The 23,848-nt window shown below is 39.0% G+C and overlaps 1 protein-coding gene across 1 annotated transcript; it reads left to right on the top strand.

Moving 5' to 3' along the window:
• Positions 1–17,693: 17,693 nt before the first annotated feature.
• Positions 17,694–18,428, top strand: LOC130589960 (uncharacterized). The gene is made up of 3 exons (XM_057391624.1): positions 17,694–17,705; positions 17,797–18,092; positions 18,184–18,428. Exons 1-3 carry the CDS (start codon positions 17,703–17,705, stop codon positions 18,398–18,400), a joined length of 516 nt encoding a protein of 171 aa, XP_057247607.1. The 5' UTR covers positions 17,694–17,702; the 3' UTR covers positions 18,401–18,428.
• The last annotated feature ends 5,420 nt before the right edge of the window (positions 18,429–23,848 follow it).

Below are 23,848 nucleotides of genomic sequence, written 5' to 3'. Positions count from 1 at the left end.
GCTCTCCCCGACGCGTGGGTAACTTCCTTACCTGGGAGCTATAATCACCTTGGCTATTCTATATCTTGAAATCAAGTACATTTAAAATTTTTGAAATAAATATTTTAAGCCATAGTGGTGCATCTAGTACAAATTTAACATATTATTTTAGTTACATATATTAATATTACTTTTATGATTGTTACTTGTAATATTTCAATTCTTTTTGCTTTTATATGATGTTGTTGGAAGTTAAGGAAAAAGTTTATGTTATTCCCTATGTATGGGATAAGCAAGAAGTCATGCTGCTTGGCGAGCAAATAGTAGTACTATATGTATTTTTTTTTACCTTTCGAAAATACTCAGGCCAGTCTGATTATATGGCCATTGATGAGTTGGAGAATGTTATTTAGACAGACTACGTACCAGAGTTTAAAGTTTTCAGATCGTAGACATAATATTTTGTTTTGGCATGAAACGCTATTGTCTTAAGAATATTTTGATAATTCAAATATTCTAGTAGAGTTGTATTAAGGCTTCATATTTGGCCTGATATATGAAATATGTGATTGCTATGTTTTGAACTAGTTAACTAGCATGGTTTATTAATTTTTTGGTAGTTACACAATTTCTATGAATGTTAGTTGAGATTTATCCTCAAACACCTTATATCTAGAGAATGGCAGAAAGAAAGGAGTATAAGTTCTATGGTTAGTAAGGCTAGCAAGATATTGAAAACATCACTCAGTGATAGCTAATCAAGAAACAAGAGAGTGAAAAGTTTTGTGAGGTCTTTAAGAGGGTAGCACAGCAACCTCCGACTTACCATGGGAAAGAGGACCCACTGCTTAGAAAACTGGATCGAGAATTGATAAGCTTTTTGATGCTATAGTGTCCTGAAAACCTTAGGTTATAATAATGTTGTTTATTATTTGAGAGATAGGCAGACCTATGTGGAAACAAAGGAAAGATGATCTTTTAGAGGATCCGACTTAGGTGGAACGAGTTTAAAGAAGCCTTGAGGACTAAGTTTTATCCTCGTACTTAAGGAAGCAAAAGGCTATGGAGTTCAATAATATGAGGATGGGACTATGTCTGTTAATGAGTATTATAGCAAATTTTTGGAGTTAATGAGGTTTGCACCTGAGATAGTACCATCTGAGACTTTGAAGGCCCAAAGGTTTGAGCAAGGGTTAACCTTAACTCTCCAAAGTAAGTTGGGAGGAGTAACTTTTGAGACTCTTGATGAAATTTATGGTAGAGCTGCTCACTTATATGGGATTAAAGGAAGGAAGAGTTAAGACCTTCCTCTGGGAAAAGAGGAAGTATAACAACAATGGGAACCAACAAATGAAGATAAGAAGCCTAAGCCTAATGGTGGATTTACACACTAGAAAGACAATAGGTACCTAGTCGAAGCCTAATGGGAACCAAGGAATGGGAAGAAAGTGAGAGAACCTTTTTCTGCAAAAGGTGTGATAAGAATACCCTGGAAAAGATTGTCAAGGCAACTTGGTGACATGCCATTATTGTCAGAAATTGGGCACGGAGTATGAGTGCTTTAGAAAAGCTGGTGGAGAACCTGCAGTCAAACCTGACCCGAGTAGTAAGGCCCTCAGAATGATCAACAGAAGTTAGCTTCTTCCATGCTGGTGTTAAACCAGGGATGGAGAATAGTCTAAAGGAGATTTTGCATGAACGCGTGAGGTCAGAATGTTTCTGAGGTAGTAGTTGGAACCTTTTTCATTAATTCCTTGTCTGTCAAAGTGTTATTTGATTCAGGAGCATCTCATTCATTTATTTCTAGCACTTTAGTAGAAAAGCTCCAGTTAAGCAGTCCATGTCTATTTCTTTGAAATTGCTTGCCATCAGGGAAATGTTTAATTGTACTAGGTTGCATAGTCAAGTACCTTTAGTGATAGTTGGGTAACTTTCATCCGACTTAGTTGAGTTTGATTGTCAGACCTCGATGTGGTTTTGGGGATGGATTGGTTGGGAAGATTCAAGGCTCAGATTGATTGTGAGGCCCAGAAGGTGTCCTTAGTCGGTCCCAAGAAAGAAAGGGTGACTTATAGGAAGCTTGGGAAGGAGAAGGAATGAAGATAGTGTCTGCGATGAGAATTCAATCTTAAGTGAAGAAGGGGTGTCCTTATTCTTTATGTGGAGTTCAGAGGATTGAAAAGGAAGATGAGAATAGGGAGATCCGGTCGTATCTGAGTTTCCTGATGTGTTTCCTGAAGAGATACCGAGTGTGCCACCGGTTAGGGATCTTGAGTTCACGTAGACTTATGCCAGGAACCGGACCTATTTCAAAGGCTCCTATAGAATGGCTCCAGCTGAGATGAAAGAGTTAAAAGTTCAGTTGGAGGAGTTATTGGAAAAAGGGTATATAAGACCTAGTTCGTCTCCTTGGGATGCACCTGTATTGTTTGTGAAAAAGAAGGATGAGTTTGAGGTTGTGCATTGATTATCGGGAGTTGAACAATGTGACGATCAAGAATAAGTATCCACTTCCGAGAATAGATGATTTATTTGATCAGTTGAAAGGAGGGGATTTTCTCGAAGATAGATTTGAGGTTAGGTTATCACCAATTGAGGATTGCTGAGGGTGATATTTCTAAGACTGCTTTAGGACGCGTCATGGTCACTATGAGTTCACAGTGATGCCATTTGGTCTGAAAGCACCTGCAATGTTCATGGATTTGATGCATAGGATTTTCAGGCCATGCTTGAATAAATATGTGGTTGTGTTTATAGATGATATTTTGATATATTCGAAGGTTAGGAGCAGTCATGAACTGCATTTGAGGGAAGTTTTGTCCACCCTAAGAGAGCATAAGTTGTACGCCAAGTTCTCTAAGTGTGATTTTTGGTTGGATAAGGTTGCATTTTTAGGACATGTTATCTAAAGGATGGAGTTTCAGTGGATGCTACTAAGATTCAAGCGGTGCGCGAGTGGCCAACACCAAAGATAGTCTATGATATAAGGAGTTTCCTTAGGTTAGCTGGTTACTATCAAAGATTTGTAAAGGATTTATCGAATATCTCGAGACCAATGACTAGCCTGATGAGAAAAGAATGTAAGTTTGTTAGGAATCCAGAGTGTGAGGAAGTTTTTTTTTTGGTGTTGAAGGAAAGGTTGACTAAACACCTGTTTTGGCTCTACCTGATGAAAGTAGCAGTATGATGTTTATAGTGATGCTTCGAAATTTTGTTAGGGTGTGTATTGATGCAGAACCGGAAGGTCATTGCTTATGCTTTTAGGCAGTTAAAACCATATAGGTGAATTATCCAACCATGATCTTGAATTAGTGTGTTGAATGTTATGACGAACTACTTGTATGGGGAACGTGTAAGTTGTACACGGATCATAAGAGCTTAAAGTATATTCTCACTCAGAAGGAGTTGAACATGAGGCAGAGGAGGTGGTTGGAGTTGATCAAGTATAATGATCTAGAGATCCAGTATCATGAAGGGAAAGCTAATGTTGTTGCTGACGCATTAAGTCGAAAGTCGAGTCATTCAGTTAATGCAATAGTGTTGCCAAGTCAGTTATGTGTCGAGTTTCTAGAAAATGTCATTGGAAGTAATAGAAAAGAAGGTGTTGAAGAATTATTGGGTTCTTTGTCGATTCAACCCTCAATCTATGATGAGATTAGGGAAGGTCAATCAAAGGATGAAAAGTTAGAAAAGATTCGAGAGAAGATCCAGGATAGTCAGGTATCGAATTTCCAAATAGCCGATGATGGAAGTATTCGGTTCAAAGGAGGTGGTGTATACCAAATAATAGAGATGAGTTGAAGCGGAAATTAATGGAAGAAGCTCATAGCTCACCTTATTCAGTACACCCATGGTGATAAGTTGTATAAGGACATGAAGCAAATGTTTGGTGGCCAAACATGAAGCGAGAGGTAGCAGAGTTCGTGGCTAAGTGTCTCACATGCAAAAGGTCAAGTTTGAGCACAAGAGATCCAAGGAAGGTTCAGCCCCTGGATATTCGAGATGGAAATGGGAATTCTATATCAATGGATTTTGTGTCTGCATTACCAAGAATTAAGGCTGAAAATGATACAATTTGGTAGTGGTAGATCGTTTACTAATCGCAACTTTCATTCCTATGAAGAATACTTGGTCAATGGATCAATTGGCTAAAGCATATGTGAAATGGGTGGTGAAGTATCATGGTGTGCCTAAGGACATTGTTTTGATCGTGATTCACGGTTCTTATCAAATTTTGGTAGAGTTTGAGAAGGCTTTGGGAACTAATTTTTATTGAGTAAAGCTTTTCATCGGCTACAGATGGAAAACGAACGAACAATCCAGACAAAAAAATATGTTGCGATCTTGTGTTATGGAGTATCAGGGTTCGTGGGAGGATTTCTTGGATTTGATAGAATTTTCCTATAACAAACAGTCATCATGCAAGTATATTGGTATGGCTCTTTTGAGGCTTTATATGGTCGGAAGTGTAGACGTCCAGTCTGCTGGAATGATATTAGTGAAACTGTGGTGCTTGGAACCGAATTCCTCAAAGAGACGGCGAAAGAGGTGAAAGTGATTCAAGAAAAGATCAAGGTTTTAAGAGTTATGCTGATTTGAAGCGAAGGGATGAAGAGTTTCAGGTTGGGGAGAAGGTATTGTTGAAAATATCTCCAATGAAAGGGGTGATGCGATTTGGGAAGAAGCGAAAGTTAAGTCCAAAGTATATCGGGCCATATGAGGTGTTAAAGAAGTTCGAAAAAAGTGGCATATAAGTTGATTTGCCAAATGTTTAAGTCGAGTCATGATGTTTTCATATATCTAGTTAAGGAAGTATATTTCGGATGTGTCTCATGTGCTGCAACCTGAGGCCATTGAATTAGATGATAGTTTGACTTACGAGAAAACTGTAAGAATCCTTGATAGTAAAGTTAGAAGTACTCAGACTAGGATGTAAGATTAGTCAAAGTATTATGGTCAAACCATCAGATTGAGGAAGCAACATGGGAAGTTAAAGCGGATATCGCAAGAAATATCCAACGTTGTTTTCCGAGGTTAGTTGTCGAGTTACGGGGTCGTAACTCCTTTTAAGGGGGGTAGAATGCGATAGAGTTTCGCGCTTCTACTATAGTTATTGCATTTGAGCATATTTTTGAGTCATTATATGCATTTTAACATGAGCATTTGAGTCAGAAACTACGATTTTGAATTTTGATTCGTTTTTGGAAATGATTATGACTTTTTGTCTGAGCATTTGAGTAGAAACTACGATTTTGAATTTTAATCCGTTTTTGGAAAGTGATTATGACTTTTTGTCTTAAGTTTCGAGGTCGAAACTTCTTTTAAGGGGGTAGACTGTAATACCCCATATTTTTAATATTTATTTAAATAATTAAATATTTATTTTATATTCATTTTCTAAAATAAATATTTTAAGCAAAGGATATTTTAGAATATTTATTGGTTTTAAATTATTTTGGCGGGAATATGGCGCCAAAATTGGATTTGTTAAACTTTTGGTTTAAAATCCTAGTCAAAATTATTCAAAAAACCAAAAAAAAAAAAAAAAAAAAATGGGGGAGTTTTGTTTTCCAAATTTATGATGAAGGTTACAAATCTTGGTTTAATCTCCTAATTTATGGTGAAGGTTACAAACTCTTTAATTTTGAAAATTAAGTACTATCTATTCTACTCCTATAAATACCCCACACCTTTAGCCATCTTTTCACACAAAAACTTTGAAGAATCTATAATTTCTTACTTCAAAGTTCTTCTTTCTCTTCCTATGTATTCTAGTTTTATATTTCTTATTCAAGTTTCAATTTTCTTTTGTTTAAGAAAAATATTTTCATATTTCTTACTCAAAAATATTATGCTCATGATAGATCATTCATGTTTAAATTCATGATTAAGTTCATGTGGTAGATTCTTTTGGTTGGCTATGAGAAAGCTCAAGTATAAGAATAAGTGAAGATACTAGTATATTGTTTGTGCAAGATCAAGGTACGTTATGTAGCTAGATCTTTTAAAATTGGTTTATATGATATAAAGTTGTTTATTGATTTTATTGGTTGGATTGGTTTAGAAATTTGGTTTAAATGGTTACAAGTTTTATTATTCACTCTTGAAAGTGAAAAGAAGAATGATTTTATCAATCATTTTTATATAGAAGTTTTGTTATCCTTTTTGGAAAATTAAATTATTTTTACAAGGAAAGGTTGATTGGTTTTTATGAACTTTGAATGTTCAAAAAGTTGTTTATGAGGAAAGGAGGTTTATTCATGACTTACAAGTCATATTATTATTATTTCCGCTTGATTAATATCAAGAGATTCAAAGTCCACTTGTTGGCAATTATAGTTACCCCTTGATATAGCTCCGTGATGGGATGACTAGCTTGGGGGGTGTGCACACTTAGCAAAATAGAAGGGGTGATAAGAAGAGGAATTGTTTTCAGGATTATTTTTAATCCAAGTTGTTTGGAAAGAGTTTGTTCTTAAAAGGTTATTCTTGAATTATTATTCAAGTGTTTGGAAAGAGTTTGTTCTTAAAAGTTTATTCTTGAATTATTATTCAAGTGTTTGAAAAGAGTTTGTTCTTAAAAGGTTCTTGAATTATTATTCAAGTGTTTGGAAAGAGTTTGTTCTTAAAATGTTGTTCTTGAATTATTATTAAGTGTTTGAAAATAGTTTATTCTTAAAGAGTTATTCTTGAATTATTGGTGTGGAGTTTTCAAATGAAAAATTGTTATGAACTAACAAATGTGTTACTTATCTAGTACATTTCGTACTCAGTTTTATACTGATGCGTATTTCTTTTTCCTATTTGGCTTTGCCCTGTTTACCTTTTTGGTAAGCAGTTTGCAGGTGAATTTTGGATGTGCATGGGAGCATACTAGGAAGGGATCTTACCTAGATTAGGTTTTTATTTATTTGAGTTTGAGACAATATTTACTTTTATTAATAAAGAAGTATTATTATTTTTGGTTAAAGTCTTCCGCTGCAAGTTATTTTGGTTAGTTAGTAGTTGGTTGCCGAAAGCGTGTTAGTCACGTGGCGGTAATACTCCTAAATTACTCAAATATTATTTACTAAATAATTTATTTAAAAGCGATTAATTTGGGGGTGTTACAATAACCATCATGCCTTCCTTTTTGTCAAGATTCTAGCAATCCAATTGCTTGTACACATGCAAAATACTGACTCACATTTTCAGATACTTCCTCAGCAACTGTTCTTTGGACAATACATGCTTCTGATCTAGCAGGATTCATCACTTTGCCCTTCAGAGTACCATATGCCTTTCAAAAGGCCAGATATTCCTCATACAAACGAGCCACAAAGTTAAATTTTCCGAAAAAGGTGAATTATCAAATGAGGCTTGATGTCAAAGAACAATGGTGGGAAGTAATATTAGATTAGCTTGCAAGTTATCTAGAGTGTTAGGATCATCAAATACCTTGCTAGAGATGGTTATGAAGAAGAAACACATCTTTGTAATTATGTATCTTACATGGGAAGGTAAAATTCCTTGTATTGCAACAAGTAATAAATACTGCATCAAGATATGACAATCATGAGATTTCAAACCAACGAGTTTCAAGTCCTTTATTGAGACAAGGTTTCAAAACTTTAACGAGTATCCAACATAGACCTTTAACCTATGCAAAGACTCGCAAAAACTCGTTTTCTCCTTCTTAGACAAAGTGTAGCAAACTGGTGGAAGATAATATAGTATTCCCCGCTCTTGAGGTGCTACTTCAGCCTGCCCATTTCAGCCATGCCTTTCCTAGCTTTAACCCCATCCTTTGTCTTACCCGGCATATCAACAATGTTTCGACAATCGCATAATAAACATTTTTCTCAATGTGCATTAGATCAAGACAATGTCCAACTTCTAAACATTCCCGATATGGGAGGTCCTAAAACATATACCTTTTCTTTTATAAGTAATTTGAGGCACTTTTAAAGGGCTTAGCAAACATTGTTTCAATATCCTTTACCCGCTTAGAAACCTCTTTTCCATGTAAGGGTACATGGGCTTTTCTCATCTCCATTTTTCCATTTAACAACTTTTTCTTCTTACGAGATGTATGGTCTAAAGGAAGCCATGTACGATAATGCAGGTATACATTCTTCCCACAATGATATAACCGCTCATCAATCATATCCTCATCACAAATACGACATGCCTTTGCTCCTTTAATTGTATACCCTAACAAATTTCCAAAAGCTAGGAAATCTTTAATCGTGCAAAATATCATGGCATGTAATGTGAAGTCAGTTTTTGCATACGCATCGAATATCAAAACACACCTTCATCCCACAACAATGTCAAATCTTGAAGGAGTGGGTTAAGATATGATCATAGGGCGGATGCCTTTGCATTCGAGGGGAGAATCAGGACATCTTTTCATACATAGGATGTTGACAAGCCATAATCACTTGTGTAAAGAACAACTTCGACTAAGTAGAGAAGAATTTATAAGCCTTGCTAATATCCATAGAGCACAACAACTCCTATTAGATGGTAGATATATAAACATTAAAGAGCAACATGGGTTAGGTTTGTACAGTGGCGGAGCCAGTAGGGGGGACATGGGGACAGATGTCCTCCCACTTCAAAAAAATGGTTTCACGGTGAAAAAAAAAAGCGAAATCCGAAGGACTGAGTTCGAAGGACGCGTGAAACAAACACAAGCATCACACCTTTGAGAAAAACGAAGAGAGAGAATTGAAGGAGAGAAACCCTAAATCCGCGCCGCCCGCCACGAGCCGTCGAAGTCGTCCAGTCCGCCGGAATGAAATACGAAGCGTGCTGGTGGTGGTGATTGACGTTGTCTAGTAAGGCCTTTGAGAAAGAAATACGAAGCAGTTCCAACTTCTAAGTGTTGATGCAGTTCCAACGTCGATCAAATGTTCAAATGAAGGTAGGAGACTAGGAGAGACAGGAGTCGTCCAACCACGAGCAGCTTTCCGCTGGAATTACGCCGCCAACCACGTCGACAGCCTCCCAGTCCAGTCATAAGTGAGTTATTTTTTCTAAACCCTAACTCCCTAAGTTTTAATTTCACTGTTTTGAGGTAATATATCACTAGTAGAATAAATGCTTATTGTTGCGGTCAAAAAAGTGGCCTATTGCTGCGGTTTTGGGCGCGCAACAATTAAGGGGGCAGCAATAGGTAATAATTGTATTGCTGCGATTTTAAACCGCAGCAATATATGTCAGATATTGCTGCGATTTCTAGGCCGAACCGCAGCAATATAATTATGTGTTATCAGTTTATAAGAGAATATTGTTGCGGTTTTGGTCAAGGAACCACAGCAATATTCATTATTTTATTATTTATTTAAGTATATTGTTGCGGTTCCTTAGCAAAACCGCAGCAATATGTCAGGGTACAGGTAATTTTTTTTTTTTTTTGATATTAAATTTGAAAAACTAGAACCAGGCAAATAACCCATGCACTATCCACCAAATTCACATAACAAATGAGCATCAAATCTTTTAAGAGAAAGATAACACCACATTCATTCACAACAAATGAAACTAACAATAAATCAAAAAAAGCGAAACTCCTAAACATTAATAGTATCTCACTTACAACAAAAAGATGATGAAAATTATAACAGTATCTAAAATCGAAGAACTAAATCTAAAAAATTATAACAATAGAAGAAGAAAATCAGAATCTCAAATCTTAAAAAAAGCTAAAATCGAACAATTAAATCTAAGAAAAAAAAAGAACAAAAACAAGCGCCCAGATCTGTCGTTAATGGCTTCGTTGGGCTTCGCGTGTTGCCGTTTTTGGTGGGCTTCGCGTGTCGCTAGTTGCGGTTTACTGGTGGAGCGACGGCGTAGATTTGTAGACCACGAGCGACGAGCGAAGGCCGAGATTTGTAGACCACGAGCGACGAGCGACGACCCAGATTTGTAAACCACGAGCGACGGTCGGAAATGGACGATGAAGAGGAGGAGAGAGAAAAGTACTTTATCTTATTTAATCTGGCGACCTTGTGAATTTGGCGAGCGACCCACGAGAGAGGGTTGACGAACGAACGACAAAGAACGGTCGACCGACGTGATTGAGCTGTTGATTTAGAACGGTTAACCGGCTTGATTGGGAGGAGAGAGAGAAGATGATGCTAACATAGTCCTTGAACGGGCTTTCCTTCTTCTGGGTGAGGAGAGAGAGAAGATGAGGGGGGAGGCGTGAAATGATGAAAGGAAAAGAGGAGTGAGAGAGGAGGAAATCCTAACTGGTAAATCAGAGAAATAAATGCACCCATGGGCCTTTTTATTATAATTTTAAAACCCTATTGCTGCGGTTTTGTATAGGAACCGCAACAATAGGTTTAAATAATATTTTTTATATATTTTTTAATATATTGCTCCTGTCCTATGTGGAAACCGCAGCAATATTAGCTACAGGGCCCCACATTTTTTTCAAAATGTATCCGTTGAGCAATATTGCTGCGGTTTTGGGCGGGAACCGCGATAATATTGTTATTTTCTGTTTTTCTTTTCTTTTTGCGTGTTATATTGCTGCGTATAGGTAAAATCGCAGCAATACCACCGCAGCATATAGCATTTATTCTACTAGTGTATACCAATGTTTGGTTGTGAATTTGTGATTATGGCTGAAATCTGAATACTTGAATTAGTTGAAATGATTTGTTGTTGGAATGTTGGCCATGATTTATTGACTGGATTTCTAGATTCATGGTTTAGGTAGTTTGTAATTTCAAGTTTCTTATTTGGAAATTGTAAATATGAGTTGATTTATAATTGACTAGTTTGGTTTGATAATGTGATTAATTCATGTTTATCAATTTTATTAGGAAAATGTCAAGTGATTTAATTAATCTAATTCAAACAAGTCCAAGGTTAAGGGAAAATAATCCAATCTTCGACAATTCATGTTTAAAAGAATGAAATCCCAAGAAACATCTTCACCAGCACATAGTGTGTTTTTTTCTAGTTTTTGTTTTCGATTTCTCGACCTCCAGATTTGTCCCCCCACTTTGAGAATCATGGATCCGCCACTGGGCTTGTACATGCTGGCTAAACATGTTTCTGTTAATGAAAGATTTCAACACTCAACTATTTTGATGTATTTCAAAAGGGTATTACAAGCATTTGAAGCATTGTCGAGTCAAATAATTCGACCATATCAAAGTTTGTATGAAACACCTCCTGAAATTCTAAGCAACATCTAATATTGGCCTTTTTTTTAAGGTATTTATACTAAATTCGGTGACATCACTAGAGGAAAAAAACAGAAGGGCTGCGCAAGAAGGGCTGCGCTTTTGATAAAAGCGCAGCCCTATTTATGAAGGGCTGCGCTTTTCAGGAAAAGCGCAGCCCTACAAAGGTGAAGGGCTGCGCTTTTTTAAAAAGCGCAGCCCTTCAAATGGAAGGGTTGCGCCTTTTAAAAAAGCGCAGCCCTTCCTAAGGTGAAGGGCTGCGCCTTTTTAAAAAGCGCAGCCCTTCACCTTAGGAAGGGCTGCGCTTTTTAAAAAGCGCAGCCCTTCCTAAGGTAGGGCTGCGCTTTTTTTAAACTAGCGCAGTCCTACTAGCTGTTGGGGTATTTTTTTTTCGATACTTACTATGCACATGCGCGCCCATATTTTCTCTTTCCTCTTTCCCTCTTTCTTTCACCTTCAATTTTGTGCGAAAAACCTCCACCACCACCACCCATTTTCGAGCCCTAATTCTCACCACCACCACCACCCATTTGCGAGCCCTAGTTCTCACCACCAAGACCCACTTTGCGCGACCACACTACCACCACCACCACAACATTTTGTCTCCACCATCACCACTACCACCACAACATTATTTCGTGCGAAAAACCTCCACCACCACCACCTTGTGCGCCGCCCACAACATTATTCTCTTCTCTTCTCTTCTCCACCATCACCACTACCTTTCTCTTCTCTTCTCTTCTCTTCTCCACCATTTGAGTGGTTAATAAGGTATGAATTATTTTTGTTTTTAAGTTACTTTTGTTTTTCTTAATTGAATTAAATGATTAATGTGCAATGTGGGTTTTGTCAATTGTAGGAAGAAGAGGCTAAGGAAGGCAAATAAAGTCCCAAGTAGCTCTTTTCTCTTCATTGCTCGTCGTTGGTGTTAAGAGGTAACTACTTTAACATGTAGACAAAGTTGATAATTTATTGAATGTATATGTATTTTTTATAATGTATATATTATTTGTTGATATGAGATTGTATGAAAACGCAATGTGATTTAGCTATATATATGAAAATATATAAGTTAGTTGTTTGAATCATCATCATATATGCCTAGATACCCGTTCAAGACTTACTCATTAGGGTAAGTCTTGAATAGTCCCCGGTTTGGGACTGTTCTTGGACGTTTGATCTCACTTAGGTGGTGAATGTGTGTCTTCTTTTCAATTCTGAGGAAAATCTTGGCTTATCGTTTCGCTACATTGTTCTCGGGTACATATGTAGATAAGCAATTATCTACATTGTGTACTTGGAGAACTGTAGGGAAATGCTGCCGGATTTTCCTTAGAATTGAAAAGTTGGCATATATTCACTAGTGAGATTAGACGTCCAAGGATGGGTTAGGTTGGAGTGATAAGGACCTTTGACTGCATGCATACAATTGAACATGTGACTATCTTAGCTTGTTGTATACGTGTGTGATTTGAATATGTGAGTGTATGTGTACTTTAATAATGATTGATGCATTATAATGAATGTTGTGTTTAATTATTAGAGGTGGTCTTCTTGAATGAGATGGATCGTACTTGGATGTATGGTAGTCGTGAATCGATTGAGTTTGTGAATGGGGTCTCGGAATTCTGTAGAAGTGCATTAGAATATCAAACATCCTCTGGAGCAGTCGACTTTTATTGTCCTTGTTTGGATTGTAGAAATGTGAGCAAGGTTAGTAGTATACATGTGGTTAGGGAGCATGTATTTTGCCGTGGGTTTAGGCCTCAATACCATGTATGGATTTGGCATGGTGAGCAGGGGAGGTATATGGGAAGCTCTGGATTAAAGAATGATGTATGTGAAGGAAAAAAGAAGGATGATGATGAGTTAGGGGATGAGAATTTGGATGATGAATTTGGAGATGATGATAGGGATCGGGTAGACGAGATGATACACGAGGTTGAAGATCAGTCGTGTAGACGACCTCGTATTTTTGAGTCTATGTCTAAGGCTGCTGAAAAGCCGTTGTATCCAGGTTGTACAAAGTACACCAAACTTTCTGCGTGGTAACACTGTTCAACATTAAGTCGAACGCTGGTTGGACGGACTCTAGTTTCACATCGTTGTTGGAAGTTTTAGCTGAGATGCTCCCTGAAGGAAATGAACTGCCAAAGTCGTACTATTATGCGAAGAAGTTGATGTGTCCTTTGGGTTTAGAGTACGAGCGGATACATGCTTGTCCTAACGATTGTGTGCTTTATCGTAATGAGTATGAGCATTTACATGAGTGTCCACGTTGTGGATTGTCGAGGTACAAGCGTGAAGGAGCTGGAGGTAGTGAAGGACCACCAGCCAAGGTGTTGTGGTATCTACCCATAATACCTAGATTTAAGCGCATGTTCTCAATAAAGGAGATGCGAAGAATTTGAGGTGGCATGCAGATCGTAGGAAGAAAGACGGTCTGCTCAAGCATCCGGCTGATTCGCCTGAGTGGAAAACTATCGACAGGGTGCATAAGTCATTTGGTAATGAGGATAGGAATCTGAGGCTTGGATTATGTACGGATGGCATGAACCCTTTTGGCAATCTCAGCTCGCAGCATAGCACATGGCCAGTAGTTTTAGTGGTTTATAACTTGCCTCCTTGGTTGTGCATGAAACGCAAGTACATGATGTTGTCGCTTCTTATATCGGGGCCCAAACAACCTGGAAATGACATAGATGTATACCTTCAGCCGCTTGTTGAAGATTTACAGAAGATGTGGAACGAAGGAGTGTTAGTATTTGATGCGTATGCTAATGAGATGTTCACTCTGCGTGCCATGCTTTTTTGTACTATGAACGATTATCCAGCTTATGGGAACTTATCTGGGTATAAGACTAAAGGAAAACAACCTTGCCCGATTTGTTTAGATGACATGAAATCTACACACCTTAAGGGCTGCAAACATGTGTATATGCGCACACGAAGGCTCCTCAGCCGCGACCATCCCTATCGGTTTAAGAAGAAGGCATTCGATGGGACGGTTGAAGAAGAAGTTGCTCATAGACCATTAACTGGTACTGAAGTTTATAATCAGGTGAAGGGCATTGAAACAGTCTTTGGTAAACCTGCTAGTGAGGTTGATAGACCTACAGGATTATGGAAAAAACAGTCCATTTTTTGGAAACTCCCATATTGGAAAGATCTAAAGGTCAGACATTGTTTGGATGTCATGCACATAGAGAAGAATGTTTGTGAAGCTATTATCGCGACACTTATGAATATTCCGGGAAGACAAAAGATGTTAAGGCGTCACGACTTTACTTGGAAAAGAGGGGATTCGACCAGAGTTGTGGGCTCAGAAAAGGGACGGAAGAAGAAGAAAAGAGGGGAGGAAAGGGTTGATGATGATGAAACACAAAAAGTAAAAAGGTGGAGGATTCGGAGAGAATTATTTGCCACCAGCTTGCTACACGATGTCGCGTGCAGAAACGGATTTTTTGCGAGTCATTGTATGGCATTAAGGTCCCTACTGGCTACTCATCGAATATGAAGCGCTTTGTTACCTTAAATGGTGAGTTGAAGTTATCGAGTATGAAATCGCACGATTGTCATGTCATGATGCAAGTATTCTTACCGATTGCAATTCGTGGGATACTTCCAAAGCATGTGAGGCACACCATTACAGAACTGTGTTCATTTTTTCATTCAATCTGCAGCAAAGTCCTAGACCCGTCGACCCTCGATTCCTTGCAGACTAGAGTAGTTGAAACTCTATGCAAATTTGAGATGTATTTCCCCCCTGCATTCTTTGACATTATGGTCCATCTCATTGTCCATCTAGTTCGAGAAATTAAGCTGTGTGGTCCAGTGTTTTTGAGGTGGTGCTATCCTTTTGAGAGATATATGGGAACTTTGAAAGATAAAGTTCGTAATCCTGCACAACCAGAAGGTAGTATAATTCAAGGGATTGTGGGTGAAGAGATCAGTAATTTTGTGGCTGAGTATTTTGCTAGTGTTGATCCTGTTGGACTTCCGACATCCCGACACGAGGGCAGACTTGAGGGCAAGGGTACAATTGGTTCAAAATTGATCACACCTTCCGTAGAAAAGCGTAAACAAGCTCACTTATTTGTATTGCATCACGTACCAGATGTCCATCCTTATTTAAGTGAACATATGGAGGAATTACGTGTTAGCAATCCTGGAAAAGGAGTGAGGGCATTGACGCAAATGCATAACAAGACTTTCATTGATTGGTTTCATAAACGAGTACTCAATGATTTGGATGAAAGTGTTCCTGAAACAGTCAAGTGGTTAGCATTTGGTCCTCGTGAAGCTGTACGCTCTTATGAGGGTTATGATATTAATGGGTATACTTTTGGACTGAACGTCAAGATCTCAAGTCAAGATCGCAACAAAATAGTGGTGTTTCACTTGTGGCGTCGTCTACACAATATGCAAGCTCGAAAGATAAGTCGCCTGTACATGCTGAAAGCAACTACTATGGGCGAATACAAGAAATCTGGGAGCTGGACTACTGTACTTTTAATATTTGCCTCTTGTGTTGCACGTGGGTTGACAATAATCGCCGTTGTGTAAGAAACGATGATCCTTGCGGTTTCACCTTGTTGACCTTAGTCGTTTACGTGAAACTGAGGAGCCATTTGTAATTGCATCACAAGTGAAGCAAGTATTTTTTGTAACTGATCCTGCTGATCATAAGTGGTCAATTGTTGTACCTGGTAAAAGGAGTATCCTCGGTATTGGTGATGTTGATAATGAGGAAGAATATGATGCATTTGAGGACCTCCCCCCCTTTACCTATCCTGAAATTCGTGTGGAAGATGATGTAAATATGTCGGAGAATTATATGCGTGTAGATCACACGGAAGGGATACATGTACTTGAGGATCCTAAGAAAAGGCGGAAGCTCAATAAATCATGAGACATAAACTCAGGTGTGTGTAATTTCTCCAATTTTTAGGCTTTAATTTCTTGTTGGTTGCATTTTGGGAACGAAAAGGCCATTTCCGGCCTATTTTGGCCTATTTTGGCCTTTTCGCTCCCAAAATGTACTTATGAAGTGATTTAACCTCAAATTCTTTTTGAACATGATCATATGATGTATAATGTAACTAGTATGTAGATTTTTAGGCTTTAATTTCTTGTTGGTTGGATTTTGGGAACGAAAAGGCCATTTCCGGCCTACTATTTTGGCCTTTTCGCTCCCAAAATGTACTTATGAAGTGATTTAACCTCAAATTCTTTTTGAACATGATCATATGATGTATAATGTAACTAGTATGTAGATTTTTAGGCTTTAATTTCTTGTTGGTTGGATTTTGGGAACGAAAAGGCCATTTCCGGCCTATTTCGGCCTATTTTGGCCTTTTCGCTCCCAAAATGTACTTATGAAGTGATTTAACCTCAAATTCTTTTTGAACATGATCATATGATGTATAATGTAACTAGTATGTAGATTTTTAGGCTTTAATTTCTTGTTGGTTGGATTTCGGGAACGAAAAGGCCATTTCCGGCCTATTTCGGCCTATGCCCCGCCCCCACCCCCCCACCCCCCCTTGCCCACCCTCCTCCCCCACCATGCTGCCCCCCCTTCCCCACCCTGCTGCACACCCCCTCCCCCACCGCTGCCCCCACTTCCCCCCCACACCCCCTGCCCCCCACTTCCCCCCTGCAGACCCCCCACACCACCCCCCTGCCCCCACTTCCCCCCCTGCACACCCCCAACCCCCCTGCCCACCCTTTCCCCCCCCTGCAGACCCCCTAAACCCCCCCTGCCCCCCCTTTCCCCCCTGCAGACCCCCACACCCCCCTGCCCCCCATCCCCCTGCCGACCCCCCACACCCCCCTGCAGACCCCCCAACCCCCCCTGCCCCCCCCCCCCCTTTCCCCCCTGCAGACCCCCCAACCCCCTGCCCCCCCCTTCCCCCCCTGCAGACCCCCCAACCCCCCCTGCCCCCCCTTTAACCCTCCCTGCAGACCCCCACACCCCCCTGCCCCCACTTCCCCCCCTGCAGCCCCCCCCACCCCCCCCCTGCCCCCCTTCCCCCCCTCAGACCCCCACACCCCCCTGCCCCCCCTTTCCCCCCAGCATACCCCCAACCCCCCCCCCACCGCCCACCTTACCCCCACCATACTAGTTACATTTTTTTTTGCCAAATTTTTTTTAATTAATTCGTATGTTTTTTTACCATTTCAGGGACATGGAGGATGTGCATACGGATACGAGTGCGGAACACACTACCGAGGATGAGTGTTTCGATCACAAAAAGGAACAATGGCAAATGGTTATGGCTCGCCGTGAAGAAAGGTAAACAAACGTCAATTGCAAGTAAGAACTTGCAGACGAAAAAGAGGAAAGGAAGGGACCTACAAAGTCACTAGGAAAACCCACCCTAATGACTTTGGAGTACGATCACTTGGGGCAACCTTGTGGAAAATGGCGTCAAAAGTATGCCATGCAAATTGGGATTTGCATGCATAAGCTCTCCATTCTCCACTCATGGAAAGAGGTCCCCGAGTCTTTAAGAAGAGATTTGGGAAGATACTATGGTAAGATTCGCGTATACTTATTTAGAATTTTAACACTTTGGTTAAATATACTATGTAATATTGAGTAATTTGTGATATGCGTTCTTTGTAGAATCAATTCCATATTCCAAACGATGAAGCGAAGAAGAATCTGTTTCTATCCGCAGTTGCCCAAAGGTTCCGAGACTTCAAGGCCAAGCTAGTGTCGGGGTGGATCACGAAGCGGAGAAAAGTCGGGGGAACAAAGAAGAAGAAAATCTACGACGGGGAAGCAACACCTTCTTCTGAGGCTTCACGTGACACATCATTCGAGGATCCCTCCAAGCTTCCATATCAGATATGGAGGCATATCACAGCTGAGCAGTGGCATGCATTTGTTGCACAAAAAACAACTACCCAGAAGTTGTTGTAAGAATTTTTTACTAGCTAAGATTTATTACTTCAGATCCAATATTATATAACACCATATCTAACCTTTGTTTATATTTGTGCGTTTCAGGCAATTCGTGAGCAAAATAGCGCGAATGCAAAATCTAGGAAGCACTACCACCATCTGGGTGCTCATTCGTATGGTCAGGCGAGAGAATCGTGGATGTATGACCATTACCCCACGCTTGCGTCGACCACGACGCAATCGGGCACTAGCTCTACGACGACAGCTGCACAGCGGCAACCAGATAGAGTGCTCGATTGGTGGTGTTCCATGCATGGGTTGATGCAAAGGGACAGAGAATCATACCTGATCCCGGAACAAAACAGATAGCTAATGCCATTGTAAGTACATATTATAAGTTATTGATAAGGTTTACATAATAATATAACTTCTGCGCTCACGAGTATTTCTCTCATCATTTATGCAGATTGGCTTGAAGGAAAAGGAGGCAGCTGGTGAGTTCACTCCTAGAGGACAAGTAAGTTTTATTTTTATCAATATGAATTCTCAGGCTAATAATAACTTCCATAATAAGTAAGTTTTATTTTTATCAATATGAATTCTCAGGCTATTATACAATGATGTGAGGCGATCTAGTCAGCCAATCTTTGGTTGGTTATGTCCAAGCTTTGTACGAGATGACAGTTGCGTACAAAACGAAAAAGAGGTTAAAGTATATCTCAAGGATTCTTTGAACGCATGTTCTCGTCTTGGATATAAGATCGTTCTTCTTCCTTACATTGAATCGTATGCTTCGTAAACTGACTTTTTAATTAATAAATTGACCTATTAGTTGTTCTACGATAACATAACATTATTTTTATTGTTGTAGGAACCATTGGACACTCATTGCAATATGTGTGTCAAGTAACGAAGTCTACCACTTTGATTCTTTGCGTAAAGAAACAATACGGTCCTTACTAGTCAAATCATTGTTAAATAGGTAGCCTAATTGAAACTATATATGCACACTTATTAACTTATTAAATATTAAATGTACATCTAATCTTATAATAATGTGTATTGATGTAGTGTGATGAAGAAGATTACTTCAGCTGGACTTCGACAAGGAAAAGCTCCTGTTTGGTATTTAGTCGAGGTAACATGTAATATTTTTTGCATCCTTTTATACAAACACATAATACACATATAACATGTCATTTATTGCATCTTTGGTGAATTTTAGTGTCCGGTACAAGAAGGTGGACTTGCGTGTGGGTATTACGTCATGAGGTTCATGCTCGATATCGTCAACTATTGCAAAGATGTTGTTGATCTTCGAAAGGTATGTAACTTTTAGGTTTCCAATTGTTGTTTCTTGTATTTCCGGCCTATTTTAGCCTTTTCGCTCCCAAAATGTAGTTATGATGTCATTTAACCTCAAATTCTCTTTGAACATGATAATATGAGGCATATTATAACTAGTATGTAGATTCTTAGGCTTTAATTTGTTGTTGGCTGCATTTCGGGAACGAAAAGGCCAATTCCGGCCTATTTTGGGCTATTTTGGCCTTTTCGCTCCCAAAATGTAGTTATGAAGTGATTTAACCTCAAATTCTCTTTGAACATGATTATATGAGGCATATTATAACTAGTATGTAGATTCTTAGGCTTTAATTTGTTGTTGGTTGCATTTCGGGAACGAAAAGGCCAATTCCGGCCTATTTTGGGCTATTTTGGCCTTTTCGCTCCCAAAATGTAGTTATGAAGTGATTTAACCTCAAATTCTCTTTGAACATGATTATATGAGGCATATTATAACTAGTATGTAGATTCTTAGGCTTTAATTTCTTGTTGGTTGCATTTCGGGAACGAAAAGGCCATTTCCGGCCTATTTTGGCATTTTCGCTCCGAAAATGTATTTATGAAGTGATTTAACCTCAAATTCTCTTTGAACATGATTATATGAGGCATATTATAACTAGTATATAGATTCTTAGGCATTAATTTCTTGTTGGTTGCATTTTGGGAACGAAAAGGCCATTTCCGGCCAATTTTGGCCTATTTTGGCATTTTCGCTCCCAAAATGTATTTATGAAATGATTTAACCTCAAATTCTCTTTGAACATGATTATATGAGGCATATTATAACTAGTATATCAATTCTTAGGCTTTAATTTCTTGTTGGTTGGATTTTGGGAACGAAAAGGCCATTTCCGGCCTATTTTGGCCTATTTTGGCATTTTCGCTCCCAAAATGTATTTATGAAGTGATTTAACCCCAAATTCTCTTTGAACATGATTATATGAGATATATTATAACTAGTGTGTAGACTTTTAGGCTTTAATTTCTTGTTGGTTGCATTTCGGGAACGAAAAAGGCCATTTCCGGCCTATTTTGGCCTAATTTGGCCTTTTCGCTCCCAAAATGTAGTTATGAAGTGATTTAACCTCAAATTCCCTTTGAACATGATTATATGAGATATATTATAACTAGTGTGTAGACTTTTAGGCTTGCATTTGATTTTGATTCCATTTCGGGAAGATATATGTCATTTTTAGAAGTACTAACTACGGTAAAATGATTGACTTTTGTATATGTTTATTCCTTGGTTATTTTGCAAGGTTTATGCTAGTTCCAAACCACGTTTGAGGAACTTCACCAAAGAAGAAATTGACGAAGTTCGGGATAAGTTGGCGTCCTACATTACCGATGATTGCATAGGATGAGATTTTCGCTCCAACAATAATGTACTAGCTAGTTTCTATCACCTATATATGTACACTTTTTACATTTTTAATATATTTGAAGTTAATTATTACCTTTCTCCACTTGTCATATATTATCGTATTGCAATTTGCATTTTTTTCTTCTCCAAGAGAGGTTATGGGTGGGGGTGGGGCTGGTGTGTGGGTGCAGGCTGTGCTGCTGGTATGTGCAGGCTGTGTGCAAGCAAAATTAAAAAAAAAAAAATTATAGTGAAGGGCTGCGCTAGTTTAATATAGCGCAGCCCTTCAAGTAAGAAGGGTTGCGCTAGTTTAAACTAGCGCAGCCCTTCTAGCAAGAAGGGCTGCGCTTGTGAAGGAGGCGCAGCCCTTCTATTAAGAAGGGCTGCGCCTTTTTCAAAAAGGCGCAGCCCTTCCTATCATGAAGGGCTGCGCCTTTTTGAAAAAAGCGCAGCCCTTCGTCTTGAAGGGTTGCGCTTTTCTAGCGCAGCCCTACTTGAATAATGAAGGGCTGCGATGGAAAGGGCTGCCCTCTAAAAGCGCAGCCCTACATACCATTTTCAGCGCAGCCCTACTGCTTTTTTCCACTAGTGCATCTAATATCAATTAACGTAATCTAATTTCAACATGCATGTATAGTGTCAATGTAATGACAAATATACTTTTGATTTTAGGATTGTGTTGGTGCCATAGATGATACCCTTATACAATCAGTTGGTGCAGATGATGTAAGCAGAGCATTTAAAGATCGTCAAGGGGACAAAACATGGAATGTGATGGATGTGTGTTCACTTAACATGTTGGTTATTCACATCAATGTGGGCTGATCATAATATGTACGATGATAACAGAAAAATAGATATGGATAGTGTACGACAGACAATAAATGAAGAAATATGAAAGTCATTGCAAAATAAACACGAGGTGATGGAGGAAATTTATGGACAAGAAGAAGATGAAGAATTAAACGATTATGAAAAATATTTAATGTATGATAGTACTATTATTTTGCCTAATAGTTCAACGATCAAAACGTGTATAAAAAATATGAGCATTTCACCAAGGACAAGTATTATTGTTGTTATTATTAATAGCATTATTGTTGTCATCTATTAAAAAGTATGTGCTTTGAACAATGACAAATATGATTGAAATGTGTACTTCATAGGCTTAGTTATTATTTTAATATACTTAGCAAAATATTATAGAAAAATAAGAATTAGCAAAATAACAATTAGCAATATTAAAATAATAATAATAATAGTAATAATAACAGTAAAAGAAATAGAATAGTAGTAGTAGTAGTAATAATAATAATAATAATAATAATAATAATAATAATAATAATATTATTATTATTATTATTATTAATGATAAAATAATCGTAATTGTAATAATAATAATAATAATCATTGTGTTATTATCAGAGAAATTGTTAGAATACAATTATGTATATATTGTATGTATATTTAGTTTCCATAATTATCTCCTTTAAACCCTAGTGTGTACTAAGTATATGTTGTTAATATTATCTTTGAGCCTCCCAAGGGAGTTAACCACAATATATCATGGTAATCAGAGCCTAAACCCCCAGCCACTATTTTTTACCTTCTTCTTCTTCGTGCCCTGCCATGGCACCCGAGGCCAACCCCAAATCGACCCCGTCCTCCTTCCTCCTCCTACCACCCTGCCATTCATCTCAACTACAAACATGCTCTCCCCCTCACCCTCAACATGGACAAGCCACAATATAATGTTTGAGCCACGCTCTTTCGTAATACGGCCCGCGCCTACCAAGTCTTAGACCATATCGACACCACCGTCGACTGTCCGGCCGATGTCGATGACGAACTATGGGCCCGCCTCGACTCTATAGTTCTTCAATGGCTATACAACACTATTCATGAGGATCTCCTTTATGCTATTCTTGATGAAAAGGCAACCGCCATGGTGGCTTGGGGTAAACTACGTGATCTCTTCTAAGACAATAAATGTACTCGTATTGTTCATCTTGAAAATCAGTTTGGCTCCATTAAAATGCACGACTATTCTTCCTCTGCTGCATTCTGCGAGGCTCTTAAATCAATTGCTGACCAACTTACTAGTTTGGGTCATCCCGTCTCGGACGAAAGACTCGTCCTTCATCTTGTTGCGGGTTTCAATGATGAATTTGACACTGTGGCAACCTTTATTCAACAGTCTCAACCTCTTCCATCTTTCCAAAATGCCCGTTCCATGGTTGCCCTGGAGGAAACTCGCCAGAATAATGCTCGCAAATCCGGCCCTTCCCCCACCAACATTGTGCTCGTCACTACTGACCTACTGTCAGCAACCAACCACCGCTCAGTGTGGTGGTCGTCAGGGGGGCCGACCCCATCGTGGGCGTGGCGGCAGATCTCATAGGGGTGATCGTACCTCTCATCCTTCCCATACTGGTACTCCTCCTTACCCTCTTGGTTTTAATTATTCTCCCTATTTTGGTCCTTATGCTACTTGGCACCCTTATTGGGCTTTCCCCCTAGCCCATATCCCACACGACCCCCTGCCCACTATCCTACCTGGTCAGCAGGCCTTTGTGGCCCTTCGCCTTATCAGGCTGCCCCTCCCGCAACACCTTCTTCCTCGGCCTAACAGGCCTTCGTTGCTGCCCAGCCCACGGAGGCCTTCGTTGTTGCACAACTCACGGACCTAGTGCCCACTGAACTTCCACAACTCTTTAATGCTATGACTTTTCAACCACCGGATGAAAACTTGTATTTTGACACCGGTGCCTCTACTCATCTTATGAATCATCCAAGTATTCTCTCTACTATTTTTAATTGGCATCATTTAAATTCTCACATTATGGTTGGTGATGGCAACTTAATTCCAGTTATATTGTATGTATATTTAGTTTCCATAACTATCTCCTGTAAACCCTAGTGTGTACTAAGTATATATTGTTAATATTATCTTTGAGCCTCCCAAGGGAGTTAACCACAATCTATCAAAAATAAATTATGAACTGAACTGATTGCAATTGAACTGAACTGAACTGATTGCAACTGAACTGAACTAAAAATAAA

Source organism: Beta vulgaris, chromosome 8, assembly GCF_026745355.1.
Source record: "Beta vulgaris subsp. vulgaris cultivar EL10 chromosome 8, EL10.2, whole genome shotgun sequence".
Lineage (NCBI taxonomy): Eukaryota > Viridiplantae > Streptophyta > Magnoliopsida > Caryophyllales > Amaranthaceae > Beta > Beta vulgaris.
The sequence above is the reverse complement of the archived record's forward strand: the minus strand, read 5'-3'. Positions and strand labels throughout refer to the sequence as shown.

Excerpts from the sequence above, each read along its gene's own strand:
- LOC130589960 (XM_057391624.1), top strand. Across the intron at positions 18,093-18,183 it reads ACAACTACCCAGAAGTTGTT|GCAATTCGTGAGCAAAATAG; the intron begins GTAAGAATTTTT and ends TGTGCGTTTCAG.